At 39.2% G+C, this 25,988-nt stretch overlaps 1 protein-coding gene across 11 annotated transcripts in view; it reads right to left on the reverse strand.

Moving 5' to 3' along the window:
- The window catches only part of MAST2 (microtubule associated serine/threonine kinase 2), a 227,590-nt gene that overhangs the window by 20,206 nt on the left and 181,396 nt on the right, over positions 1–25,988 (reverse strand). For all 11 annotated transcript variants that reach the window (XM_087733138.1, XM_087733142.1, XM_087733139.1 and 8 more), the window contains 9 exons: positions 19,585–19,660; positions 18,906–19,115; positions 12,060–12,161; positions 7,927–8,059; positions 6,209–6,270; positions 5,458–5,543; positions 3,292–3,500; positions 1,766–1,904; positions 1,208–1,340 (listed from right to left, as the gene is read on the reverse strand). In XM_087733138.1, the coding sequence (XP_087589264.1) occupies positions 1,208–1,340; positions 1,766–1,904; positions 3,292–3,500; positions 5,458–5,543; positions 6,209–6,270; positions 7,927–8,059; positions 12,060–12,161; positions 18,906–19,115; positions 19,585–19,660 (1,150 nt within the window). The remainder of the gene's footprint in view (positions 1–1,207; positions 1,341–1,765; positions 1,905–3,291; positions 3,501–5,457; positions 5,544–6,208; positions 6,271–7,926; positions 8,060–12,059; positions 12,162–18,905; positions 19,116–19,584; positions 19,661–25,988) is intronic.

The raw sequence follows: 25,988 nt of genomic DNA on the forward strand, positions 1-25,988 counted from the left end.
AGAGTCCATATTTGAAGAACACGTTACCTGCACAGAAATGATATCACATACTATGAAATGTTCCTAGTGTGGACATGCCAGCTAAGTAGTTCTTTGGTGCAGGTATAGTAAAGCATATGGGAAAAATGCATATTCTGTGTGTATAGGTCTGTCTGCTTGATGGATGTCTACTGGCACAGCTATAGCTATCAGGAACTGAGTTTTGACAAACCTCTCACATCTCTGTGCTAGCAGAATTTAGTTTCACAGGTGCAGAATTAGCAGCACAGCATGATTACACACTTCAGCATTTAAACTTGGGAGGTACAGCTGGCACAGACAATGGCTAAGGGAACCACACTGGAAGATCTAGGTTGCCTCAGACTTAGAAGCAGCCACAATAACAAAATAGTTGTAAAAAATATAACACTGCAAAGTGCAAGACCATGATCTAGTGACCAAAGAGAGTTCCTGCTAGAAAAAACATTGTTACTCAGAAGCAAAGGAAGACAATACCACAGGATGATTATGAATTAACACTTGGCACAGCTAAAAAAGAAAATTCAGCTGCCATCCTAGGCATTTTCAGAAGAGAAGTATTTTTTAATTCCATTGTACGAGGCACTGGTGAGCCTGCACCTAGAACAGTATAGTTCCTGTCAACTATGCCCAGGAAATATCAGCTCAAGCTGAAAGAGGTGCATGGAAGAGCTATTCATTCATCAAAGGAAAATCTATCTTGCTATCTGGAACAACTTAGCTGGTTAAGCCTAGCAAAATGAAGGCTAAGGAGAAAAATGACCCTTAGTAAATATCATGGGGATGAAAATCAATGTTTAAGCCATCAGCCAAAATTACAAGCAGAAACATATAGGAACTCGCCATGAACTTTCTAAGCACCAAAAGGGGGAGACCGTGGAACAACCTTCCAGCAAAATCCGTGTTACATCCCTACGCGAATTTCTGTTCACACCTGCACTGCTTCCTGGGCCACACTTTCAATATCCTAAACTGAGAGCTGAAGTGCATCACTCCAAAACAAGAAGTTGAAATAACAAACAGTAACTATTTATGCACAAACATGAGAATGGACTTGTATCCTTTCCTCCCATTCTACAATGCAGAGCACAGCGTCGAGGCAGAGAGGGAGTGCTACAAACTCCGATTCTATCCCGAGACAAAATCCTGCATCTGAGCCCACATCAACAGACAAATTTTTTCAGCTTACCTGCTTGTCCAGGAATTCCCTGGTATCCTTCTCAATGTGTCCCTCATAAAGATTAGTTGTAAGACTCATTAACCCAATTTTAGACAGTCCAAAGTCTGTTAGTTTAATGTGACCCATGGAAGTTATCAGGAGACTAGAAGAAAGAGAAGAAGCAAAATAATCCAACATTCATTTGTTTCCCAAAAGCAATTTAAAAAAAGAACACAGTATAATGCTAAGCAAGCTCTCAGTATTACGTCCCCAACAAACATCTGGAAGGAATCTCCTATGCAACTGAATATCAGAGAGCAGCCAAGGCAACTAGAAATCAGACTAGCTTCTGCCATAATTTCATCAGCATAGCAACAGCTTTGAGATAATAACTGAAGATCTTTTTCCCCGCCTTTCTCAGTGTCTATCTGGTTCTACATCAGTAGCAAGAGAATCCATAAAATCTCCCACATGTCAGATGCCATTGAAGATCTCTGCTGTCTCTAGCCCTCAGGTCCTCTTGCCTATGGAGAAAGCCCTTGGAGAACTGGCGCTCTCCCTCCAGCTTCTGAAGAGCTAAGGACTTACTTATCGGGTTTTAGGTCACGGTGAACAATCCCATAATTGTGTAGGTACTCCAATGCCAGAACAGTCTCAGCAAAATACATCCTCGCCATATCAACAGGTAGGGCACCAATGTTCTTGAGAAGTGTAGCACAATCACCTCCTAGACAAAAAGTTGCAAGTATGGCACAGTGAAATGGCAAATATCAGTGAGAAAGAACAGCTACAGGTATACAATACTAGATGAGAGTAAGTTTCCTAAAGACTGTCTCTCTCAACCCTGTTAGCCTGAATTCTAAAGCTCTCTCTCCACATTCCATCTTGAGCTTCAAATAAATATTAAAATCTTAGGAAAACTGAGATACCTGTATGTTGGGTATGCTTGGTCAAGAACTGTACAGATACTGTTTCCAAACTGTAAGCAAGCCTTGAGGAAAGGGCAGTGCATGACTGTTTGGCCTCTCTATAAATTTCTTTGCTTTCTACCACTGAGGTACATACTACTTCTGATATACAAGCTTTTTAAAACAGTAAGCAAACAACTCTACAACTACTAACTGGCTCTCCCTACACATGGACAGGCAGCCACGCCTTTGGACAGAGTGGTACTCATGAAAATAAGTCTGTGGGCTGCTGAATCAAGCTTCTTAAGAACATTGGCCACACATTTCATTCGACCTTCATCTCTACTTGCAAATAGGAGTTAATATTAAAATTTGTTATGTCAATACATCTGTTTTCATTCCACTAATTTATCTGAAAGCGCACTGATACAATAACTATAAGCTTATTTCTCATAAACATTCACTAAGCAAGCCAAGCATAAGAAATTAATCCTATCCACCAGTGGAAATATATTGCTTACAATAAGATACGTGATAAAATAAAATAAAATAATATTCGAAAGAATAAGCAAAACAAACAAAAAAACCCCAGCATAAAATAGCACTGTATTTTTAAAAAGGCTGCTAAAGAACAAAGACTGTGTTGCTTGGTGATGTTTCTTAACTGTCTTTTTCTAACTCGTGCCAAGCAAATGTGCTACGGATCTAGCCATGCCATCCCATAGCAGAGTGGGAGGATCTCTTTCCAATGAGGACTGGAAAGTTCATGCTGACTTCTGGCCCCAGCAGTTTTCTACATGTGGCTTCATGTTTCCTCAGCTCCGCTGCGATCATGTTCTATTAGTCATGGGGATTCACAAATGGAGTATCTCCTTACGGTAAACTGTACTAGCGGCAGAATGACTCATTTCTCTGGCTCAGCCCAAGCAGTCCATACACTCCTCCCTAAAAGGGCATCACAACCTCCCCTGCAACTGCAGGGCCTGACTGAGCTCACTTTCCATGACGAAAGGACTAGCACACACATGAGATGGTCTTCCCGTTTATCGTGTTCAGAGCAGTGCGCTGACCAGTCTTACACGCAAAAGTACACATCTTACAAATTGCTCGGAAATGTCATCCTTTATGAGGAGACACACTGCACACACACTACACGTCCATCCTATCTAAGGTCCCTTTTGCAGGCGTTGATAATGACAACCATACCTTCCACATACTCCATAACCATGCACAGGTGGCGCTTGGTCTCAAAGGAGCAGAACATGCTGACCACAAAAGGGTTCTCGGCAAACGTCAAGATATCTCTCTCCACAAAAGCCTGCTGGATCTGGTTTCTCAAAATTAGGTTCTGTTTGTTGATCTTTTTCATGGCAAAACGTTGACGGGTGGTCTTGTGTCGCACCAAATACACCGCTCTAGGAAACCACATACCAAGAGGAAAAGTTGCATTTGAAGTTCAAACTGGTTTTTTGTTTGTTTGTTTGTTTGTTTGTTTTAAAAACAGTGATGGTAACTGTTTTGGATGGATCCTGACAGACTTATCTGTGACTCCATAAAATCCCACCTCAGTGCCAAGCTCCCCTAGAAAAGAAGGAACCCCATGATGCTTCCTTCCAAAAGCTACTCTGCCTTCTTGAATGAAGCAGCATTTTCGCTGATGTGACTTAACAAGGAGATATTTCAGACACAAATGTCACAAACTTCCTTAAGCATCATTGCAGAGAGGCATGTATTTTTCAACACTACAGTCACCATTTCACTTAAAAAATTGTCCAAAACATATGGAATCAGCACAGTTTCTTTCCAAGCTCCATAAAATTAATTTGATGCAACACTGTCACCGGGGATTTCCTTCACTGAAGTATCTCTTACACTTCTATCATTTGCAGATCATTAGATTCCTGCACATTAATAATACAGTTTGCAAATAAAATTTTCATCCAGTTTGCCTGCCTTATTGAATCAGTACTTGTTTCCTTTTCTCTGGAGTATATTACATTTAATATGGTATTGTATCTCACCAGCAGCTGACTATAAAATACACCCAGGATAAAGACAGATACGAGTAACAGCAAAACTACCACCTCTCTCTCCCCTTTTTACAAAGTTACATTTAAATTACAGGGCCTGTGCAGAAATATGACTGAAAAGATATAAAATCTTGTCTAATAATATGGCTTTTCGACATGCTCCATTGTGTCTTCACTGACTAAAAAACATGCTTACACTTTTTCCACATATAATTTTTAAAAAACGAGTTGCTGTTAACTAAGCACCTGCTTCAACAAAGCACTCAAGCACATGCTCAAGTTTTGCTGTTATGACCTACTGAATATCACTGCTTTCCAGTTACAGCCTAATGACTATCACTGGTAAGGATTTATGAACTGCAAAGAGTCAGAAACCGTCTTTGAAATTCTGGATACGTTTCTATGAGCAGTTAAAATTTTAACTGACCAACTTCAATCTGGATTCTTCAATGGATAATAAAATCTAATAGCATTTTTACTGTATTACTTCTCACAGTAGATTTGCCCCAATGTAATTTTAGCATTTCTTTTAGTATTTCAAGCGCTCACAAACAGTCTGGATACATGGAAGAATGGAAAAGCGTAAACTACTTCTCCCTCAATATTCTTGCTGTTTCAATTAATCATCAATAACATTTGCAACTACAGAATTTTACCCTCACTCATTTAGCCTTTAAACAAATACAAATCACAGAACTTAAGCAGATAGCATGAAAGGAAATACAGGCTGCCTTGCTAAGCAATAAGGAAATGGGTGCAAAATAATTTTCTCAGACTCATGGAACAACTTTTTTTTACTATTACTTAGGAAATCTCACAATAAACTAAGTGACAATATTTTCCCTAGAGACAATATTTAGGCAAAATGTTTTTGTCATCTTAAGCAGAGGTACTGAAGTGTCTATATTTTACCTACCTACCACAAAGAAACGGTGCAGAAACAGTTACTGGAAAAACAGGCTTGAAGTCACAGCTAGGAAGGGCTTCAGAAAACTTGCGCCACAGAGGGATTAGGAATACCATATTCTGAAAGTTTTAATGCAGGGCAACTAATTTTCCTGAGCTGGAAGCTGTGTTCAGTGCAATGTAAGGACTTCGCAGCCTGGGACAATGTCCAGGTAGAGGGGCTATTGTCTAAGAAAGCCCTAGAATGTGCAAGAAATGGCATCTCCCAGAAGAATGCAGAAGACATCACAAGTGTGGAACCTCTGTAAGACCCAAGCAAAATTAATTCATGCTTTGGACCCAACAAAAAACAGTAATTCGCCAAACTTTGCCAGAGCCCTTCCCTGCATAGGACAGTAATAGTATTTTGTTCTACAGGAAAGTCTAAAAGCCTTACCCGTAAGCACCATTACTGATCAGCTTTATAGTTTCAAACTCTTCTTCAGATGGAGTTTTCTTTGACTGGACTGAGGCCCCACGGCTCTGGGGAAAGAAGACAAGAAAATAGAAATCAGGAGCAGGAATGACTTCATTCTATATGTCACTTTTTTGTCCTTCACCCAAACTCAATCCATTTCTAAACCTCTGGAGTCTGCAGCTTTAGGATAATTGTCTGCATCCCTACGTCTGTTACAGATTCCCCCCCAGAAATACTAGCACAAAAAGTCAGTGGACTTTAAGATTCAGGCCTTTCCCCAATATTACATTTAAAAAAAAAAAAACAACCAAACAATAAAATAAACAACTAAGGATCCTTGAAACCTAGCAAGTTATATAATTAAATTTTTCTAACGGTCCGTTACTAAAGTCAATTCTCTTCAATACCCATCACATTTTGCAAATGAGGTTATAAAGAATTTCTGCAGATGATTTTTGTTTGCAACTCTAAAAAAAAACCCAACCAAAAAAACCCCAACAAACTTGATGATAATGCCTGTTCGCAACTTTTAAGCATTTCACCACCACAGTATAGAGATTTCCACATTTTTATGAGTGTATACTCTAGTTTTAACATGCGCTTTTAAATGTCAGCGCTCTTTTTAAAATTAAAATTAGTCTGCATTATAATTAATTCTTTACTGTAGACTACTTCTTTCCAGAGGAAAAAAAAAAAAGCGCTAGACAGAGCGAGTGTATTACTGCTTTACCTCGACTGAATCATCTGTCTCAGGAGTGTCTGGGCTGTCATAGCTATTCAGCTGGGCCATTTCTGAAAAGAAAGAGGAAAGATTACTCCTAATGATCTCAATCAAACACTATTCTCTTTGTTTATACAAGACAAACAGGATTTTAAGAGGTGCTTGTAGATGAGGAAGGAGATTTTTCCCCTCTGTAAAAAGTCACCCCAATTATATAGTGATAACCTTTAACATCTTTTAAAATGTAGGCAGTATTTTATATAAAGATGAATATAATTAATTGTTCTAATTTCAGCCTGACTTATTCTACGTGGTTTCCATAATAAGTAAAAGCAATAAATGCAAGTTTGGGGAAACCACTAGCTAGTTAATATTAAAACCTATTCCATGCATATATGTCTGCATACAGCCTGGTGGCACCTCTGTACTCCAGAAAAGAAAAAGCATTACATTTCAAACAACCTCTCTCTATGAAATGTGTCTGATTCTGCAAACTGCTGAGCAGCAGCAAACTGGGAGGAAGTCAGTTAGTTTAGGCTACTCAGTTGTCTTAGGAGATGCTATAAACTTTGCAAAACCAAATCCTACATTAACCACTAGTCTCTGCACAGACATCATTGACATTTCTGGGTGCCCTCCTTACAGAAAGGAAATAAGGCACCTTGACATCTCCGCACATTTCTAAAGAAAATTTGACTTTAGTAAGGGGAATTAGTGATGGAAAGGTTCTCTCCCATGACAGGGATCAAAGGAAATTTCCCTTTAATGTCAGATTTCAACAAATGCTATTAAATTGCATTTAGCAATCTTTGGTAGAAATTTTCCCGAAGAGCTCTTCACTTTAAGTCAACCTGTCACTGTCATTCTGGTAAACACTGCAGAAGTTAAACTAGTCCTATCCAGACTACTAATTTATGCTAAAATTATGCTCTCCTGAGAAAACAAAAAGTACGGATCAATCGCTGAAATATTGCACAGTAACCTCCAGTCTCTGTCACACTTCCTATTGCTGCTGAGCAAGCCGTGCATGCTCATAAAACTTGTCATAGGAGAAGAGATTCAGCTAGCAAAATGCCAGGCAGAAATATTAACTCACAAATTCCACAGTTAGGATCTTCTGGGCCACTGTATGTTTACAGCATATTCAATTTACCATATGCAATTCTGGGACCTAGCAGAAAAGCTGTTACTTTCTTCTAAAGCATTACTCTCTTTGGTTTCACTGCTATGCAAGATGTAAGAATGCAATCTCATATCCACCTAAAAATTCATACTGGTCCTGGTTTCTCATGGCAAATCACAACAAACATGCTTTTCCCAGAGAGGATGACAAAGCGGGAGGACAGGATACTTTCCAACCAGGCCACCAGCAGGCAGGCAGATCAGAAAAACAACAGGTAAATTTACTTTTACTGTCCAACAGCACAGAGAAAACAGTTAAATCATAAAGCCATTTTCTAACATTGTTTCAGCTATAATACAGGGAGACATTATTAACACCATAAGTAAAGAACTGTCACTGCTGATGTGCAGTCCTTGCCCCAGCAATGCTCCTTTGAGACATGGGGCTGGAAAGGACAGTCTAGAATTTGACAGCAAACAGGAAAATAAGGAAAAATGGCCTAGAAATTAAACCAATAAAATAAAAGCCTCCTTCAGCTATGTTGTGACCAGGAGATCCGGTCATCCTTTCAGTAGTTTGGAGAGTAAAAAACAAGAGTTCTCACCCTCCAGGGGATCCCTGGTGAGTCCCAGCTGGCTGATAATATAACGAGGAATGTCGCATTTAATTCCTTGCCCTTCCTTGGCATGGCCTTCTGCAGCTTCTAGCAAATGGTAGAACTCTTCAGGATCAAACTCCTACAGCAAGGTGGTGAGAGAGAGAGAGAGAGGTAAATGATTCAGCTTTACAGTTACGAAAGCTTTCTCTCCCATATAGGAGATTCCACAGAAACATCCAAAGTTAATTCTGGGCTCAGCAGCGATGCAAAACATTTGCAGTTACAACAAACATGTCAATGCACTCTGCTCTGCTCTGCAAAAATGACAGACATTTACAGCCTGCTGGATGTCCACTGGCTTCGATCTGCAAATCAAAACAAGACAAGGACTGTAGGGACTTTTTATGAACCAAAACCAGACTATTGGATAATACGGTCATGATAATCTAAGCATCAATGTGGACACACCTCCCAGTTTTGTCACATTGAGATGTTCCAGGGAAAGGTCTGCGATGAGCCTTCTTCTGCCACCTCCGTCTGACAGGTGAGTTAAGCCAATATAAACCTCTCCTGTTTTCAAATGTCACTTCTGATCAAACCATACACCCACCCAATTTTGTAACTCTCCTAACCTTAGCAATTTCTAATAAAATTATTAATAAAACAGCAATTACCATTTTATCAGCAGAGATTTCACTTTCTATATAAGAAATACTGCTGCAGTATTTCTTGTAGTATACAGTACAGGATCAGCTGATCAACTCAGTCTTGTTGTACGTGATCTCTAAGGCAAGAAAAGGTTATAAGAAGGTGTCATCTCTTTTACTAGACTAACAGATACAGTTGGAAATAAAAGACAAGCTTTCGGTGGCAGGAGTACTCTGCTTAGAAGCAAGTTCACTAGTTAACTTTAACTCTCCGCTACAAACCTCATCATTCACCAGCAATGAGCAGCTTTGCCAAGACTCTTCAAAAATTTTCTAGTGAAATGGGAGGATAAAAGGGGAAGAGTGACTGCATACAGCTGTGAGGGCATCAGAAAAGAACTGATGTGAGTGTGCTCAGCAGCATAAGAGAAAAGAGAGCACAGAACTGCAAACAAGAAAAACAAATATGATGATGTAAAGATCCTTGAACAGTTAGAGAAACAGAGAAAAGATGCACTTTTTCTTGATTGCTTTAAGCAATGCTGCTTAGATACATGCTGTCACCAAAGACAGCAACAATGCAAGAAAGTTAAGTTCCTTCCTAACTCCTCTGGAAAAGGATTCATCAGCGACCTCAGAATTGGCAGACAACAGGAGCCAGACCAGAAAGGACCATGGGAGAGAGACGGTCAACAGTACTGTACTACTGAAAGGGAAGGTGGAGTCAAGGAAGGACTCTTGAAAACACAACTGTGGGTCATTTATTGGTGAGTGACGGGCAGAAGAAAAAAAGTCTGGTGACAAAAAATTCAAACATACAAAAAATTAAGAAATTAAACAAATTCCGTCTTCTTTTTTGTAGATGTATTTAATCATCTGAATACAGTTTTGCTTAAACAGAGAAGAATGATCCCTACTAAGCAGAGGCAAATGCTATGGAAAAATAATCTGAAAAAAGAATAAATTACATACTTTTTCCCAAAAGATGGTTTCAGTGATGCACAAAACACATTATTATTTTCTTGAAGCCCCAGAGACTCAGTCCATGAATAAACATTTCACAGTCCAACAGGTAATACAAAGACTGAAGCCAAATAACTGAAGGTTAAAATACTAAAATGCCTTCACCCCTATTAAAACAACCACAACCATCACAACCACTGCCTATGTGGTCAGTTATTTCATTTACGAGGAAGAAATAAGAATGAGCTGTGTTTCTAAAACTAACATTAAAATTATATCTTAGAATATTTGTCTATAAATTCACAAACAATGAAGCTAGAGGTTAAATTAATGTTAAAAATGTTAAAATGTTAAATAAACATGTTAAAGAAAAAAGAAATGTAGTTCTCAAGCTATTTAAATGGTAGACTATCCATTGCTATATTTCTTGTTCTTTTAAGAGATAAAAGGGACATTAATACGTAAGTCTTCATGTCAGCAGAATAGAATAAATATGTGGAAAAAAATGCTAGAAAGGCAATTAGGTTAAATAAACAGGAAAGACTAATATACAGATACTAATATTATTTTTATGCTTTGAAGTCTAGCCACTTCAATGTCAAGGTTGTCACTACATGCTTTCGAGTTCATTACTCAAATCTCAATGACTTTATGGCTTCCACCTGCTCCCACTCATTTTGTAGAACATCAGGTGCAGAAGATAGTGGAGGAACCTGGAGACCTCTTGGTTTGCAGCTAAAAGCTGGCTTGAGTTTTGATCTGTTTGCAGGTATAGAGATGGGTTCACAAAACTTAGTGATGTTTCATGCCTTCCTAGATGATGTAGTACTAGTAGAGTGCATGCAATGGTGAACGCAGCAAATACAAACACAATAAGCTGAAATTTATCTTTCTTCATTGTCTTCACTTCCAACGGATATTTTGAATAAGTGCTAGAAGATAACTGGAGTCACAAAACGCCTCTAAATCACAAAAACAATTTTGAAAGCCAAAGAATTCCCAGTCTGAATGGAGTTGTGTCCAGGATTTTCAATGTAATCTAGTGGAGACTACTTGAATAAGTAACTGTAAGCATCTATCTTTCCAGTTGTGTGGCCTATTTCTTCATCACTGACAATGGTCTTCCTTGCACTACAAGGTTCCCAGCAAAGCAATCCATCTGACAGGCATGGAGGAGGAATAAGGGAACCCTCTAAAGTCTACTGGTGTTTTCACTAGTACCTCAGCAGATGTTTTCAAAAGCTGATATCATTGGAAAGGTTGGACCACTCTTGCCTACTTTGTCGAAGAAAGCTCTGTAAAACTCATTTATCTGCTAGTGACTCCAGTGATAAAAGTCACCCCTGTGCACACTGCCCACAATGTGCTTCAAGTGTTAACCATACATCTATACCCAGCCACAGATTCCTAATTTAGCCAGCTTCTTTAATGTCTCAATTAGATGCAGCTTCTTTGTCATTTTTCTGTCCAGAAGGAACCATTACATTGTGAGCTTTGACCTCTCATGTAACACAAGCCAAGGAACTTCATCCTGCTATTTCATAAGTTTCCACTGTGGGTTTGTGACACCTTCTCCAGCCCTCAAATGATTTTTTGTGACTCTTCCCTACACGCTCACCAATTTTTCAACATCCTTTTGAAATAGAGTCACAGAACTGACCCCTATAACCAATAACGACCACAACATTGTGTACACCAGAGGCCTGAACACCTCTTTCCATATATATTCAAGAATTATATTAACCCCCGTGCTGTGGCATCACAGTGAAAACACACATTCAGGCTGCATAAATATTTTGGAGTTGCACTACTTCAGGACACAGTGGCCTATTTCATTGGGATGGCCTATACACTTTTCACCATTTCCTAGAGTTAAATAAAAGAATACGTTCTTATTAGCCAGAGTAAGTTGTTAAAAAAGCAATAAGACTTGCTCTTCCATATATTCCAATAACGTTGAAAAGGATTTCAACCACAGGCTTCCAAATCTGCTTGGACCTCTCACTGGCCTATCCCTCTCTGTGTTCACAGCTGGAAAACCTGACATCAGGTTTCTCTGCAATTGCTGGGTCTACAGTAAGAGTTTTAGTCCAAGAGCCCAAACGCCATTTATAACATGGGAGGAGACTACTTCCTTAGTGATAGTTCTTTATTAGCATGGTTCTCTGGGCACCATATGCATATCATACAGTTACACACTTTTCACTGTACCTACTAACAACATGAGGAAAATCAGGTGGCATCAGGCAGCATGAAATCATGTCAACAGCTACATCTGGCCCCTCAGCCATAAACTTTATACTAAAATATAATTTAGCTGCTGTTGCAGCTGACACTCCCATGGGAAGTTACTTCTATATTAATGCAAAAGACACTTAGGACTTCTTTTTTTAAAATATTGATTTATTTTTCATCAATGTTTTTCTGAGAATTTAAAGCTTTCTCTTGAAGGTTTTGTGTTCCTTATCTCTTCAAACACACACTGGACTCTTTAGATCATACACACACTCTCCCAGGGACCAAACTTACCAGGCACTCAAGCAGCCGAGCTGGTCGTGCAATGATAATCATCAACTTCTTCACAAGTTGGGTAACGAAGGCAACCTCGGAGCTCTCGGATCGCTCGTGGGCCTGTGGAGAGCAGAACCTGACATTATGGTCCTAGCAGTGAACTCTTCATTTTCATATGTCAAATGCTGAACGCAGAGCAATCACCAGCTCAGTAAGCGTAATTCGGCAGCAAAGGCATGACTGAGTCAGGGCAGGCAATGATCTCAGCTCATTCAAGGATGCCAAGTTACATATAGCTTTTCCATTACAATTGACTCCTTTTATCATGCAAGAGATGTTTTGAAGGCTCTATTTGCATTATATCACCTATCAATTATATTAGAAACAATGTGGTTTTATTTTATTTTTTAAAATGAAAATAGGAATACTGATTTTTTTTCAATTTTACCTTCCACACAGTACTGACATCCAGATAATTACTATCAGCTACACGTTTCTAGGCTTCACTTTCAGCTAGAATTTGAACTACTTCTGTTCATCATCAAGAAAAAGTTAAACCTAGTTTCTCTTTATTTATTTTCATAAATCCTGCTGAACAACTACAGCATTGTATTGTATGCTATGTAAGACGAAGCACACAAGAAAAGCAAAGAGCATATAGAAACCTAATTCAGAGAATTTACTCTTGCCTACCCCCTTTACCAGATTTCAGCATAATTTCAAGGCTTAGTTTCAAGGTGTATATGTGTGACAAGGTGTCTTTTTATAACAATAAACATACTAAAACTAATGTAAAACAAACAAACAAACAAAAAAACCCACCAAAACCCAGCAAAGACAAATTTGAACAACCGCCCCCAAAATACTCTTCTTTTGCTCAAGCACACCATGGTTACATTATGAGTCCTGAAGCACAGATAAAATAGTATTTCATTGCCGGGTGATAAAAAGATGGTTCCAATGACATGTAAAAACTCTGAAACGAAGTATAGCTATTTTTTCCCCAAGGTCTAAAAATTAGGCTTTAGCAGAGCCACAAATATACCAGAACCTAACCAATGAGCTTATGCTGGCAATGAGCCAGCTGCTTATAGGAATGATATTTTATCAAGAAGGATGCAAGCAGCAAGAAACTAAAAGGTTTGTTTAGCATTGTTCATTAGCATCATCTAAGAGAAAGACATATATGGGTGAGAAGTCAAATCATACACACATCACCTAAAAGAACAATAAAAACACAGGGAAGAAGAAATTCAGAGCTAGGAACACACAGGCAGCATTTTAAATAACATATCCCTGATATTTTGTTACCAAATAAAAAGAGTTCATTATTTCTCATTTTGGTACAGCTCAGAATAAGAAATGTTATTTGTTTACTTCAGCAATGATAAGCTAGGGCGAGAATTTTAACCTTGAAGAAAATGATGTAACTGCCAGTTCATTATCTAAAAAGAATATCAGAGATGCTTCCTGGCTATAGAGCCTTATAAAGAAGATTATTTTGAAAGCATTGAAATAAGTTGCGATTTTTTTCTAACTAGAAGGTATTTTCTAATTATAAAATAGAAAATAATCAAAATGAAGATGATTAGTATTCACTCTGTGTCCCCTAATGCATTACACAAACTTATGAGTTAAAATATGAATTCTAGAAAGAAATGAATGCTTTCATATTTGAAAAGCCATTCCAGATCACCAAGGGTTAGCTGTGTTGAAATGAATAAATAAAACATCATCAACTTTGTATTATTTGAAATATGAGCCATGCAATTGGAAAGTCCTCCCCCCCACCTAAGTTACAGTATGCAAAAAATAATAATTCATCTTTTTGCATCCATTTATACTGTTGAAGCAAACTTATTCTTTCAAATCAAGTCCTTTTGTTTTCTCCTTTTCTCACCTACAACAATTTAGGCAAAATAATTTAAAAATGTAACTAATTTAATCAGGTGTCTGTTTTGAAAATGAAAAGCTAGACCATGACCGCCAAATGATACAGAAAAGCAAAAGGAAGAAAAAGGATTACAAAAATCAAACACAACTTGTAACAGCCACTCAGCCATCATCTCTGCACAGCGCTGCTCTTCCAAGATCCTCAGTAAAACTGCCTCCTCTTGTTCCCTTCTCGCACAGGACAGCCCAGACATCCCTACAGACGTCGTCTTTACAATCTGTCCCAAGGACAGTATCTGGAAACCAGAGGGTTATATAGCCAAGCACTGCCTGCCGCTTCCATGTGCCTTGGTATGAGGCGTGCCATCTAATTAGCGGTTCCCAATGACGACTCGCTTGTCTGAAGGTTGCTGGTGGCATTTCAGGGTTCTCCCTCCCCCCCCCCGCCTCCCGAGGGGAGGAGATGCTATAGGGGTTGTGGGTAGAGGCTGATGCCATTCCTACACACATTGCCAGGGACACATGTACAGGAGGCAGCAACGGGTAATTTACAAACCGATTCCCTTATCTGAAAGACCCATCCGTCACTAACTGCAGCTACTGGGGCATGAAATTAAAATCACTGTCCTCCCTTGGGGTTCAGCAGGACCAATAACTGGGATATGCAAGTCACAACGCTGTAATTGAGCTAATATACTGATGGAAACCAAAACAATAGACCCGCAATGCCAAGAACCAATAAATTTACGCTCAGGCTTGTATTAAGAAAGCAAACCCAATCAGAATATCCATTTGCCAATGTGCAGCATCAGTCACCGCAGTATAATACTAACACCCTCCCCTGTTTCTTTTGTTCCATGCACAGAAACACCTGTCATCCTTCACCTTCCTCACCAATTGGCTACACCTACGCAAAAGCCATTAAACTTCTTTTGGTGAGTTTTACCTCATCAATTCAACCAAGTAATAACAGGCTTTTTTTGAACCAGGAACCTGAGCTCCCATCCCATCCTCTAACTTCACCCCACAGTAACAGATAAAGAACTGAATGTCGTATATTCTTTTTGATAAGTGCTTCACCTTATTTTTCCATCTTTTAACTTTAAGTGTGAAGTGTAACATTCAAGTTTGTGTTTTCCAAAATAAAGAAAATCTCTTAAATTCATTTTGATTTCAGGACCATTTCAATGATGCAATAAGCAATAGGTTTTTCTGGATGAAAGACAATATTTCACCCTCCAAACAAGGGGAAAGATCTCATTTGCCACAACTAATGAGATTTGTTGGTATTTCATTACAAAAGTCAGGACCTAAAAACTTTTAAAAGCTTTCTGGTTTTGTATATTTAAACAGCTCATTATTTACATACTCAGTTACTCTGTTTTACGGATACATTTTCATAATGTAAAGTAGACTCAAACTGCAAGACATTAAATTGAGTTTTCTTTCTATGGTTTGAAATACTGTGCGAGTTTAGTCTGCTACCACGTGTCAGAATCAGCACCTTAAAAAAGAATTTCAAGAAAACCCATTCTTTCACAGTAAAACTGCATGAAGATCCATGAGTATTCCTGCAACTTGCTGACCTGCTGCTCGTCATTTCCTTATTCACCAATAAATCACCTTCCCAATCTTTCTGTATCTTATAAAAATATACCACAAAACTGTACATCCTACTGCAAAGACCATACAACTTCCCAAGTAGAAGAGCTTTTTTGATGACCTTCCAGTTGGTATTTTTATAGAGCGTGTAACTCTGCATGACACATTAAAAGTTAAGCAAAGGTAAAGACCCTGCACTCAAGTCTGGCATAGTCTAATATTGACTTCAAACTTCTTGCGTTTCAGGTAAGTCCTCCAAAAGAAATATTATCGCTGATTTCTATATATTTAGACTGAAATGTCCTAATTATTTCTTTTTAGAATGCAGTCTGAAGGGCAAAGCACAGACCGGAAAGCAGGGGAAAACAAGTACTTTTTAAATATTAAAATATAAAAGAAAAGACAAGGAACTATGATAGGGCAGAAAAAGCAAACGAGAAAGGTGTGGAATGACGTCTTTGGCATTCCTCTGCTGTCTTCAGTTTCTTTGTCCTCTTCCTTCCCAGCCTGTTCTGCTTCCCTTGCCTCTCTAAGCTTTCCCTTTAATCATCTCTAGCCACCTCACCTCCTAAAGTAAATCAATTAAACTTAAGAGTTGACCCTTCTCTCACCCCCGCTCTGCAGAAGATGTTAAGGAGGAAGAGGTCAAAGCTAGCCCTGAATGTCAATTCCTGAACAAACCCAGAGATGACCATCGTATCTTCTTTAATAACAGTTCAATGTCATCTTTCCCTGTGCTTAGGAATAGCAGTATAATGCATGTAGAATCAAAGGGAAAAGGACACTTAAGAAGTGTGTTTTCAGGATTTGTTCTGAGGGAGGGGTGAGGAAAGGAAAAAGCAGATTTATCTAACCCACACCTTCTCGAGATCCTGATTAACCTCGTCAGGCCAGAAGACAGGCCTGAAAGTGCCGACTGGAAGTGGCCAGACCCAATGTATTGCTTTCTTAATTCCTTGTGGTATGAGAAATCATTGTACACACACAGAGGAGGAAAGTCTGGGAGTGGGAGAATTTCAAGCTCCAAGTATCTGCTACCAGAAGCAGTAAACACACTGTAGTCCCCTTGCACCCCTTGCAATGCAAGCTATTTTGTCGAGCATACACACCCACTTCTAGGGAAATCTTTTCAACTTCCAAACCATCACCCAAAGTGGCCTGATCCCTTATTTCATAGCTGACGTGTGCAAATACCCTGCTTCTAGACTCTGGAGATACAAGGTGGACCCACTGGCACATGCTCATCTGGCTGTAGGAAATCCCTCCATCTCCCCTTTTCACGGCCAGCCCGAGGGTGCCGGCCCTGCACACGCAGGACTGCCCACGTGCCTCTGCCAGCCTGCAGCCAGCCGTCGCTGGGCCCAGCAGTAATGGCTGGGTGATGCTTATCCTGCCCAGGAAGGCTACGCTCCCACTTTCAAACTCCAGAAACATTTTGCTCTCTTTTAAAGACTATGAATACCCAACAATTTCTTTGACTAGATGCAGTTTTTTCCAGCCCCGTATGGTGGCATCAATGGTCAAACTCTTGCGCAGCATCCAAAGTACACCACTTTTACCAGTGTCCTGGTTTCAGCGGGGATAGAGTTAATTTTCTTCTTAGTAGCTGGTATAGTGCTGTGGTTTGGATTTCGGATGAGAATAATGTTGATAACACACTGATGTTTTGGTTCTTGCTGAGCAGAGTTTACACTAGTCAAGGACTTTTCAGCTTCTCATGCTCTGCCAGGGGCACAAGAAGCTGGGAGGGGGCACAGCCAGGACAGCTGACCCAGACTGGCCAAGGGGCTATTCCATACCATATGATGTCATGCTCAGTATATAAACTGGGGGAAGAAGAAGGAAGAAGGGGATGTTTGGGGTGTTTGTCTTCCCAAGTAACGGTTACACATGATGAAGCCCTGCTTTCCTGGGGATGGCTGAACACCTGCCTGCAAATGGGAAGTAGTGAATGAATTCCTTGCTTTGCTTTGCTTGCGTGTGCAGCTTTTGCTTTACCCATTAAACTGTCTTTATCTCAACTTAGGAGTTTTCTCACTTTTACTCTTTCGATTCTCTCCCCCATCCCACCGGGGCGGGGAGTGAGCGAGCGGTTGTGTGGTGCTTAGTTGTTGGCTGGGGTTAAACCACGACAGCCAGGAAACACATTTTTTACTATTAAATGCATCCACAGTGGTTACTAATATCCCATAGGCAGACAACCATATAGGCCCTCCAAAGATATTCCCTACCTCTCTTGATCTGTCAAAATTATATTCCACATCCAGGCAGAATGCCACAAAACCAAACATGAGTCATTTTTCTCCCACGCATAATAAATATCAGGGAAACTACAGCCACACTTGTATAAATGGGGTAGCCAAAGATTTTAGCTGATACAGGGGAAGATTCTGCAGTTTTCACAAAGTTTTTTAATACAATAATTGTATATTAATATAGTATTTTTATTCATCTGCCATTTTCTAATGTCTGGAAAGAGTGGCAAAGGGGTACAAACTAGTGCAGTTCATGCCACTGCGTTGGCAAACTCATCAATGACTTATAAACACATCTTCACCAAATAGATTAAAAATAATCACAGAAAATAAATTATTTCAGGTGTTCTGTTTCTAGGTGTTTCCATGATATTTGTTATCTGAGACTGCGATCTTTATAAATCCTGTGTTTTCAGCTTGCTATCTCCTTAAATCAAAGCTTAGGAAGACATTCCCAAATGGAGGTCTGGACCCAGCAACTGGTAATTGCACTGACTCCTCACAGCAGCTATAGCATAAATTCTAAGAGATTTTTTGAATTTCATATTATTTTCATTTTAAAGGAAAAAAGCAGATTTTAATGAGTAGCTGAAGCATACTGAGCATGCATTAAAACTGTGCCCCCTTGTGTATTTTCATATGCTTTGAACACCACAAAACACATCGAAGTACTAAAAAACCCACAACTGGATTAAGTTCAGCTCAAGAAAATCTTCTATGAAAAATTAATAGCAACACTACAAACTATGGTATTTTCACTCCTTGAAGGCACTATTGTAATTAATAAGTCATTCAGAGTCTCGAAGTACATGAAAGAAAAGTTCAGTAATTTCCTTCATCTGGGTGAACCCAATTTTCATAAACGGTAAAGACTGCCTTTGACTTACTCATATGCATATTTAACTTTTGTACAAAGGAAGTACACAGGTGAAGTGATTTGCTCAAACGTGCCTGTGGTAGATCAACAGCAGACTGGAACAACTCAGACCTCCTGACACCCCCACCCGCTGCCTTTCCCCTGGAATCCACATTGTCTCTCCTAAAATCAAAGCTCTGTCTTACTGTTTAAAGTTTCAATCAAAGTAATATATTCTACTTTCCAGAGAGGACTTACATCCTGGAGAAGTTTCTCCAAGTTTTCCTGCAGCTCATAAAAGTACCGAGAAGTAATAAGACCTTCACGTGATTTATCTAGGCAATCTCTGGCCAGTTCAATAACTTGATGATGAATGAAACTTAGGACCCCATCTGCTAATTGAAGCACATTCTCTGGAGCATTAGAGGCAATAAACTCAGCCAGCCGTTCTTCCATCTGCGCTGTGGCCTACGAGTACAGAATAAAGAGAAATTACTTTTAAATTTTACTATTCCAGAACTTAAAACGTAAACAAGTAGGGTGCTAAAGTAACACATTTGCAATTCCAAAATCCACGAGGCTTAAAAAAATATTCCAAAATACAATAGTATTTTGCTGAGAATAAAAATAGCATATAGGCAAAAGTTATGTACACATGAGCAAACAACAAAAATTAATCGGAACACATATGAAATACATACACAAATACACAAATCTTTTCATCCTTTTCCATCTGAATCTCTCTATACATTCAATCTATTTCTTCTACTGCAGAATTAACAGATGAAGCAGAAAAAGCAGCTTCAAACTCTCAGCAAACTGCACTGCTTGGAAATGAGATGTAACAGCTGGGCTCCTTCTCCAATGAGCACTACAAATTAATTCTGAGCTTGGTCACAAGTTCATTGAGTGCATTATTCAAAAAGTGATTCCTTACCTTTGGAAACCTTTCTTTGTACACATGGTTCATCATTATTATTTCACTGTCAAAGGAAATTGGGGAGCGACCCGGGCTAGAACAGAAAAGAAAGTACGTTGTCATTTACAGATATCACATCAAAACTCTCCGAAATCCAGTGCTGGTCACAATGCTGCCATGCTGACTGTAGCCCCTCCAAAGCTTTGACTTCACTTCAGTAATGGGCAGATGCTTAACTTCAGAGAAAATCCTAGCAAGCAATGGCAGTCTATAGTCATCTGAAAACTGCCAACATTCCTGTCCTCACATGAAGTCAGGCAGAAACCCACCTATTTTCAGTGAATGCAAGCCCTAACACACAAGCATGTAAAAACCCAGTGCATTTGTTGCAGGTACATCTGTGATTTCCCTCCTTCTCTTGCTGCCCTCCATGGCAGTGGTAGCAGCCCTGCTCAGAAAGAAACCACTATTATCTCTGGAGTCTCTAATGCCAGAAAGGAGCAGAGTAAAATGAAACAAGAAACTTGAGACGACTTGCTTTCCTTTGTCTGAAGAATACCAAACTACAGGAGGGATGCACAAGCAGTGTTATTCAGCTAAATCTTATATATAAATACCGCAAGCAATAGGAACAGAATACTTTTATGAAAACTGCGCTCCCTTGAGGCATGTTACACCACGGATGCATATGCATGTATGCATAGGTTAGCAAGCAACTTCAAGGCACACCAAAAAACAGGACACTAAATCTTGACAAACTGCATTTATATTACTGTTTGGGTATTTTCTTCAGAGAAGAGTTGCATCTCATTTCATCACATCTGATGGTATGCAATGTTCTGACTCATTCTGCCACTGAGGACAGCCGGAGTGAGGTAATGCAGATAATCCCTAGCTACAGGATCGCCTACAGGATCTCATTTCTCTGGTTACCTTGCTTCAATGTTCAAGACAAGCAAGGGCTTCAATTATTTGGCATCTTACATGATCGTTGTCTTTATGATTTTAGGAGTACTACATATTGCTAAAAATATTTTCTCCACGTCAAAAAATACAATTTTATCTTGAATGAGTTCAAACAATTTAAACTTTCTAGTGAAGGATGAAATGAATCTCTCTAAATGGAATAAATGCATTTTAAACTTGGAATGCATTACGGTTACTACCTCGCTGCTAACCTATTTAAAGGAAAAAACATTCTTTTGGGAACATATATTTACAATTCAAAGAAAATTTAACTCACTGGCCCATGGAATATAGCAATACCAATCTCTTTTCATGCCTGGCACTGGAATTCCATGAATTACATTGTGTCTTGTTTTTATTAAGGTTTATCCCTCAGCCTGGGAAAATGCACTTCAGATTAAATCTCTCACTGAATCCTTATGTTAAAGAAGAAAAACTGATTTGGATGTTTTGGATACCAAGTAAAACCACATTTTCATTAACTCTTTTTTGAAGAAAATATATCCCCTAGCTTGGTAGACAGCTATTTTTAATCAACGAAAATTTTCTTAAAAAAGAAACTTACATTTATATTCATATGTACTGTGTAACATAATAAAAATAAGGGTGAGAACATTTAAATTTCAGACTTAGCAGCAAATTCCCCCACACATCTAGCCTGCTGTCTTTATCCTTTTTACATTAAGACCAAACAATCTGACACAAACACATGACAGTTGTTTACTGGCAGTTCATAGGGAGCTGAAGAACTTGGTGAACATAGTTACTGAAGAATTTATTTTTCTATAATGTATTATTTCTCTGTGTGATTTAAGTGAGGTATATATTACAAGGATATATATAAGCCCTTTGATACTAACTACAGAAATACGGAGGCACATACATACTTCATTTTAACACTAAAGTAGTCCTACCGAAATTTGTGCATGCTGAAGTATTTGCTGTCTTAGGGCTACAATAAAACATGAGGGGTTTTGCCTCGTGCTTTCAAGGCACTTTATTCATATGGATACAGGAAATTAAGGGCTATGCAGAAATCATGCTACTTGAGCTGCCCTGCCAGCAGATGTAGTGTTTCCTTAAGGAGAGCCACAATGATATGGGAGTTTATTGGGTTTGCTTTTGTTTTTTATGATTCTGAAACAAAGTAATGTCTTTGCACCAGAGTCTACTGATGGGCAGGGAAGTAAACACTTATAATCCCTTAGCTTCCTTGGGCATTGGCAGTTTTGTCTCTCATCTTTGGAAGCTGATTAATGCCACTTTTTACCACCTAAAATGACAGAGCATCCAAACAACTCCAGATAAAACCTGGGATCAAGGTTCAAATTGTCATTCTAAATAAAATTTGCCCAATATAACAGGTCAAATTAAACGTCTAGCTGACTATAGCAACACTGCAACATAATATACTGCACCATAATTTTTTATGTTGATCCTTAGCCTGGGGAACTACAGAAATAATTAGATGGATAACTGACTAACCAACCAAAGGCTAGCTGCCAGGCACTGCTGGTTACTTTATAGCACCTTTGAGACACAACCAGGTGAAAAAGAAACCAGGACTGCACAGATAACTGAACACCACCAAGGGAGAACGTAAGGAAATTTAAAAAAAAAAAAAAGGGAAAAAGGAGTTTAAAACATTTTATTGGCATGACAGCTTTTCAAATGCAAAAGCTTCACACATCTATCTAGCACCAAAAATTTCACATACAGAACTAAACCAGTCTAGCATTTCAAGCCTCACAAAGGAACAGATTATTTTCTGTAAAACAGAGGACACATACTGTGCACGTGCATAACATTTTAAGACAAAAAGCAGGCTGCTTCTCTTTTCTTGGTGCAGATAGGTAGGTCAAAGAAATGATTACTGTCAGTGAGTTTTTCATTTCAGCAGAGCAGACATTAGAAGAATCATATCCGTCCCCTTAAGCTTAACAGCAGAATGAAAAACTACTCTCTCTTCCCCTTCTTCACCCTCCCTCCACTTTATGAAATGATGTGGTGGTAGACTTTCAGTGACATCTATCTCCCGCAAAGGTTTCTAGCCTTCAACTTGTCAAAACTCACGTGTCTTTATCTGATGCTAGAAGGTGAAAATAGCTTACAGACAGCCACTTCAAGGAGTAGCATTTATAGTAATAACTTAAATCTTACAAAATCTAGTTTAACTGTGACTAAATAAAATTGAGATGTTTATGAATACCTAATTTCTCCTTCACTGTGACAGCTGTATTTATTAGGAAAAAGCAGAGAAGCTAAAAGCACTGTGCTCCCCCCTCTGCTTTTACCCTGTACATAAAGGTTTAATTAGGATGTATTTACAGCACGTTCCCAAAGTCAGTGTCCATAGGAAAATTAAAACCATAGGCCTTAATCTTCTGTCATTTCCAGACACACAAAATAAGGAATTTTAAAACTAGAGAGCTAAAGTTGTATGAAGTAGAAACTAATTAAACCTTCTGCTGCAGGTAAGCAGAGCGTGGGCCTTCCTCTTCCCCCAAGAAATAAATATACAAAACTTTGACCTCATACAAATTACATTAATACTAGAAGTAAGTCAGAAAACTCCCCCTGAAAAAAGAGGCAATAAAGCAGAAGCAAATACGGCCAATCTACATCTGTCCATCAAACTTCAGAGCAAATATGACTCAGTGCTTCACACAGACCCCAACAATTAGACCTTGGGGCCTAATCCTGTTTCTGGACAGGACAATGACCAAAAGAGAACTGACCTCAGCAGAGCAGAAGCCATCTGCTAAAGTCTGAATTTATGCAACATGCACAACAATAGTGAAATACAGTTTTCCACAGAATTACAACAATCTATACCATGGAGGAAATAATGTGGAAAAATTAGATTATTTTTCAGTATTTATTCAAGGACCCTTCTTCCTGCATAATCATAACCAAACAGCACAGAAAGTCTGCACTGGGCAGTTATTCTAGTGCTGCTAGAAAAAAAGGAACGTGAGGCAAAGCTGGATATACAGTAATTCTTCTTCTTAGGAAACAGGTAAGCAGTGAAACAGAACAGTAAAGAGCCTTTCTCACTAAGCACTTTGAAAAGTAATTTCTGAGTTTGTCTACATACTTTTTGATCGTTTTATTCATTTTTACAAACACTTAGCTTCAGCTACATTTAGTCTGCAGACAAATACTATTTGTGATTGGTTTTGCATCGCTGAACTGTTTTCCAGTTCAGCCCTCCTTTATACTAGGAGTGACATTCTGTCCTGGTTTCAGCTGGGATAGAGTTAATTTTCGTCTTGGTAGCCGGTATGGGGCTGTGTTTTGGGTTTAGGATGAGAACAATGTCGATGATGCACTGAAGCTTTGGTTCTTGCTAAGTAGTGCTAAGCGGTTGCTAAATAGGTGCTAAGTGGTGCTCACACTGGTCAAGGACTTTTCAGCTTCCCCTGCTCTGCCAGGGGCACAAGAAGCTGGGAGGGGGCACAGCTGGGGGGGGGTGGGGGTGCCCACCCAGACTGGCCAAAGGGCTATTCCATACCATATGACGTCATGCTCAGTATATAAGCTGGGGGAGGAAGAAGGAAGGGGGGGGACATTGGGTATGATGGCGTTTGTCTTCCCAAGTAACCGTTAGCGTGATGGAGCCCTGCTTTCCTGGGGATGGCTGAACACCTGCCTGCCGATGGGAAGTGGTGAATGAATTCCTTGTTGTGCTTTGTTTGCGTGCACGGTTTTTGCTTTGCCTATTGAACTGTTCTAATTTATTTTACTTCAATTATCAAACTGTTCTTATCTCAACCCACTAGTTTTCTCCCTTTTACCCTTCTGATTCTCTCCCCCATCCCACTGGTGGGGAGTGAGCGAGTGGCTGCGTGGTGCTTAGTTGCTGGCTGGGGTTAAACCACGACACATTCTTATGAACGTAAGTGGGTTTTTATATATATAAATATAAATAATAAATTAATAAATAACAATTATAATATATATGTATAGATATGAAAGAACATTACGGGAAAGGGAATACATTTCAACCGCAATCTCTTTGAAAGTAAGGACTAATGAGTTTTTTCTGCAGACTTACACAGGGGCTGCAACTAGCTCTTTCCAATACTTCAGGTTTTTTTATGCATGCCAACAAAGACTGAGACTGCTTTAGACAGAAAACACTAGAAAGTTAAAGTAATGAGCAGTACAGAGGGCAAATAAGAATACTGAGTTTTCCTCATAATAAAAAACCATAAAGATGGTGAGTGAAGCCAAAAGTTAATAAATGTAAAACCAATCACTTTGAAGAACTTTTTTAAATCAAGTTCACAGAACTCACTGTCTTGAGAGAGAAAACAACGAGACCAGCATTATCTATAAAGTAGTTAAAATGAAGTAGATGCCTTATGCTTCAGAATATAAAACTATTATCCTTCTCTGGCAGATCTGCGGCTGCGTGAATCCCCGCTCTGCAGGGAGCACCTCCTGCTCCTCTGCCGCTTGTGGCATTGGCACTTTCCGAAAGCAGCAGCATGAAGTGATGAAACCACCAAGATTACTCAAGTGGTTAAATCTGACGCTTAAGTGCAGTGAGAGGCCAGAGCTCCACAACCTGCAGGATCAATTTTTAAGACAAAAATGGACTATGTGGGCCACTGCTGTGGTTTCACAACACCTATTCCTTCTTCCCATCTTGGGTATTTTATTGTCAGAAGCCTTTTTTGGCAACTGGCATTTTCTAGGAGTTGTCTCTGTATACTCCTAATGGCAGGATCTAGAATGTCGAAAGTCAGGTTGAAGGACCGCATTTAAAAAGCACTACCCTGCAAAGAGATGAAGGAGCATATTTGATTAAGGATGATCTCATCTGTTTCAACTATATAAAAATTCACTGCTACAATCTTCAACCCTTTTTCCCTAGACAACATTATCCTGAAATACGAAAAGAGATCAAGAAAAATGGGCAGATTGTGGGCTGAGTGAACGCACAAAGGCAGCTCTTGAAGAAGTCGTTATTAGTTAACTCTACTTTTATCTCTGACATTCTCCACACATTCCCACGTGTTAGCAACCACTAAAGGATGACAAGTAAAGAGAACTGGGAAAAGACGGAGGGCAGCATCTCTCTAACTTAAAGAGAGTAACAATGCCAAGTTTAGTGCAAGAATTCACACTCTCTGTGCATTTTAATCCTGGGAAAAAAGATCTTCAGGTAAAGCTCAGGATTGTTCAGAACAAAGTGAATGTAGCCTGGGCATCTCTCTGTTGGTCAATAACTTGAAGGATTTGAAGGCTGCATTACAAAAAAAAGAGAACAGTTGAGAGATGATACTTAGGAACTACTTCTGCAAGTAATAAAGAAATATTCTGTTCTACTGAGGACACACTGCAAGCACCAAAGCAGGTGGGTCGCATGGAAATACGTTCTTTCATTTAGCATATGAGTACTGGATCTATTGGAAATGGATGAGACAACAGTCTCCTGGCTTTAGCAA

Source organism: Nipponia nippon, unplaced genomic scaffold (genome assembly GCF_047370975.1).
Source record: "Nipponia nippon isolate SJK-2023a ecotype South Korea unplaced genomic scaffold, ASM4737097v1 scaffold_5, whole genome shotgun sequence".
NCBI lineage: Eukaryota > Metazoa > Chordata > Aves > Pelecaniformes > Threskiornithidae > Nipponia > Nipponia nippon.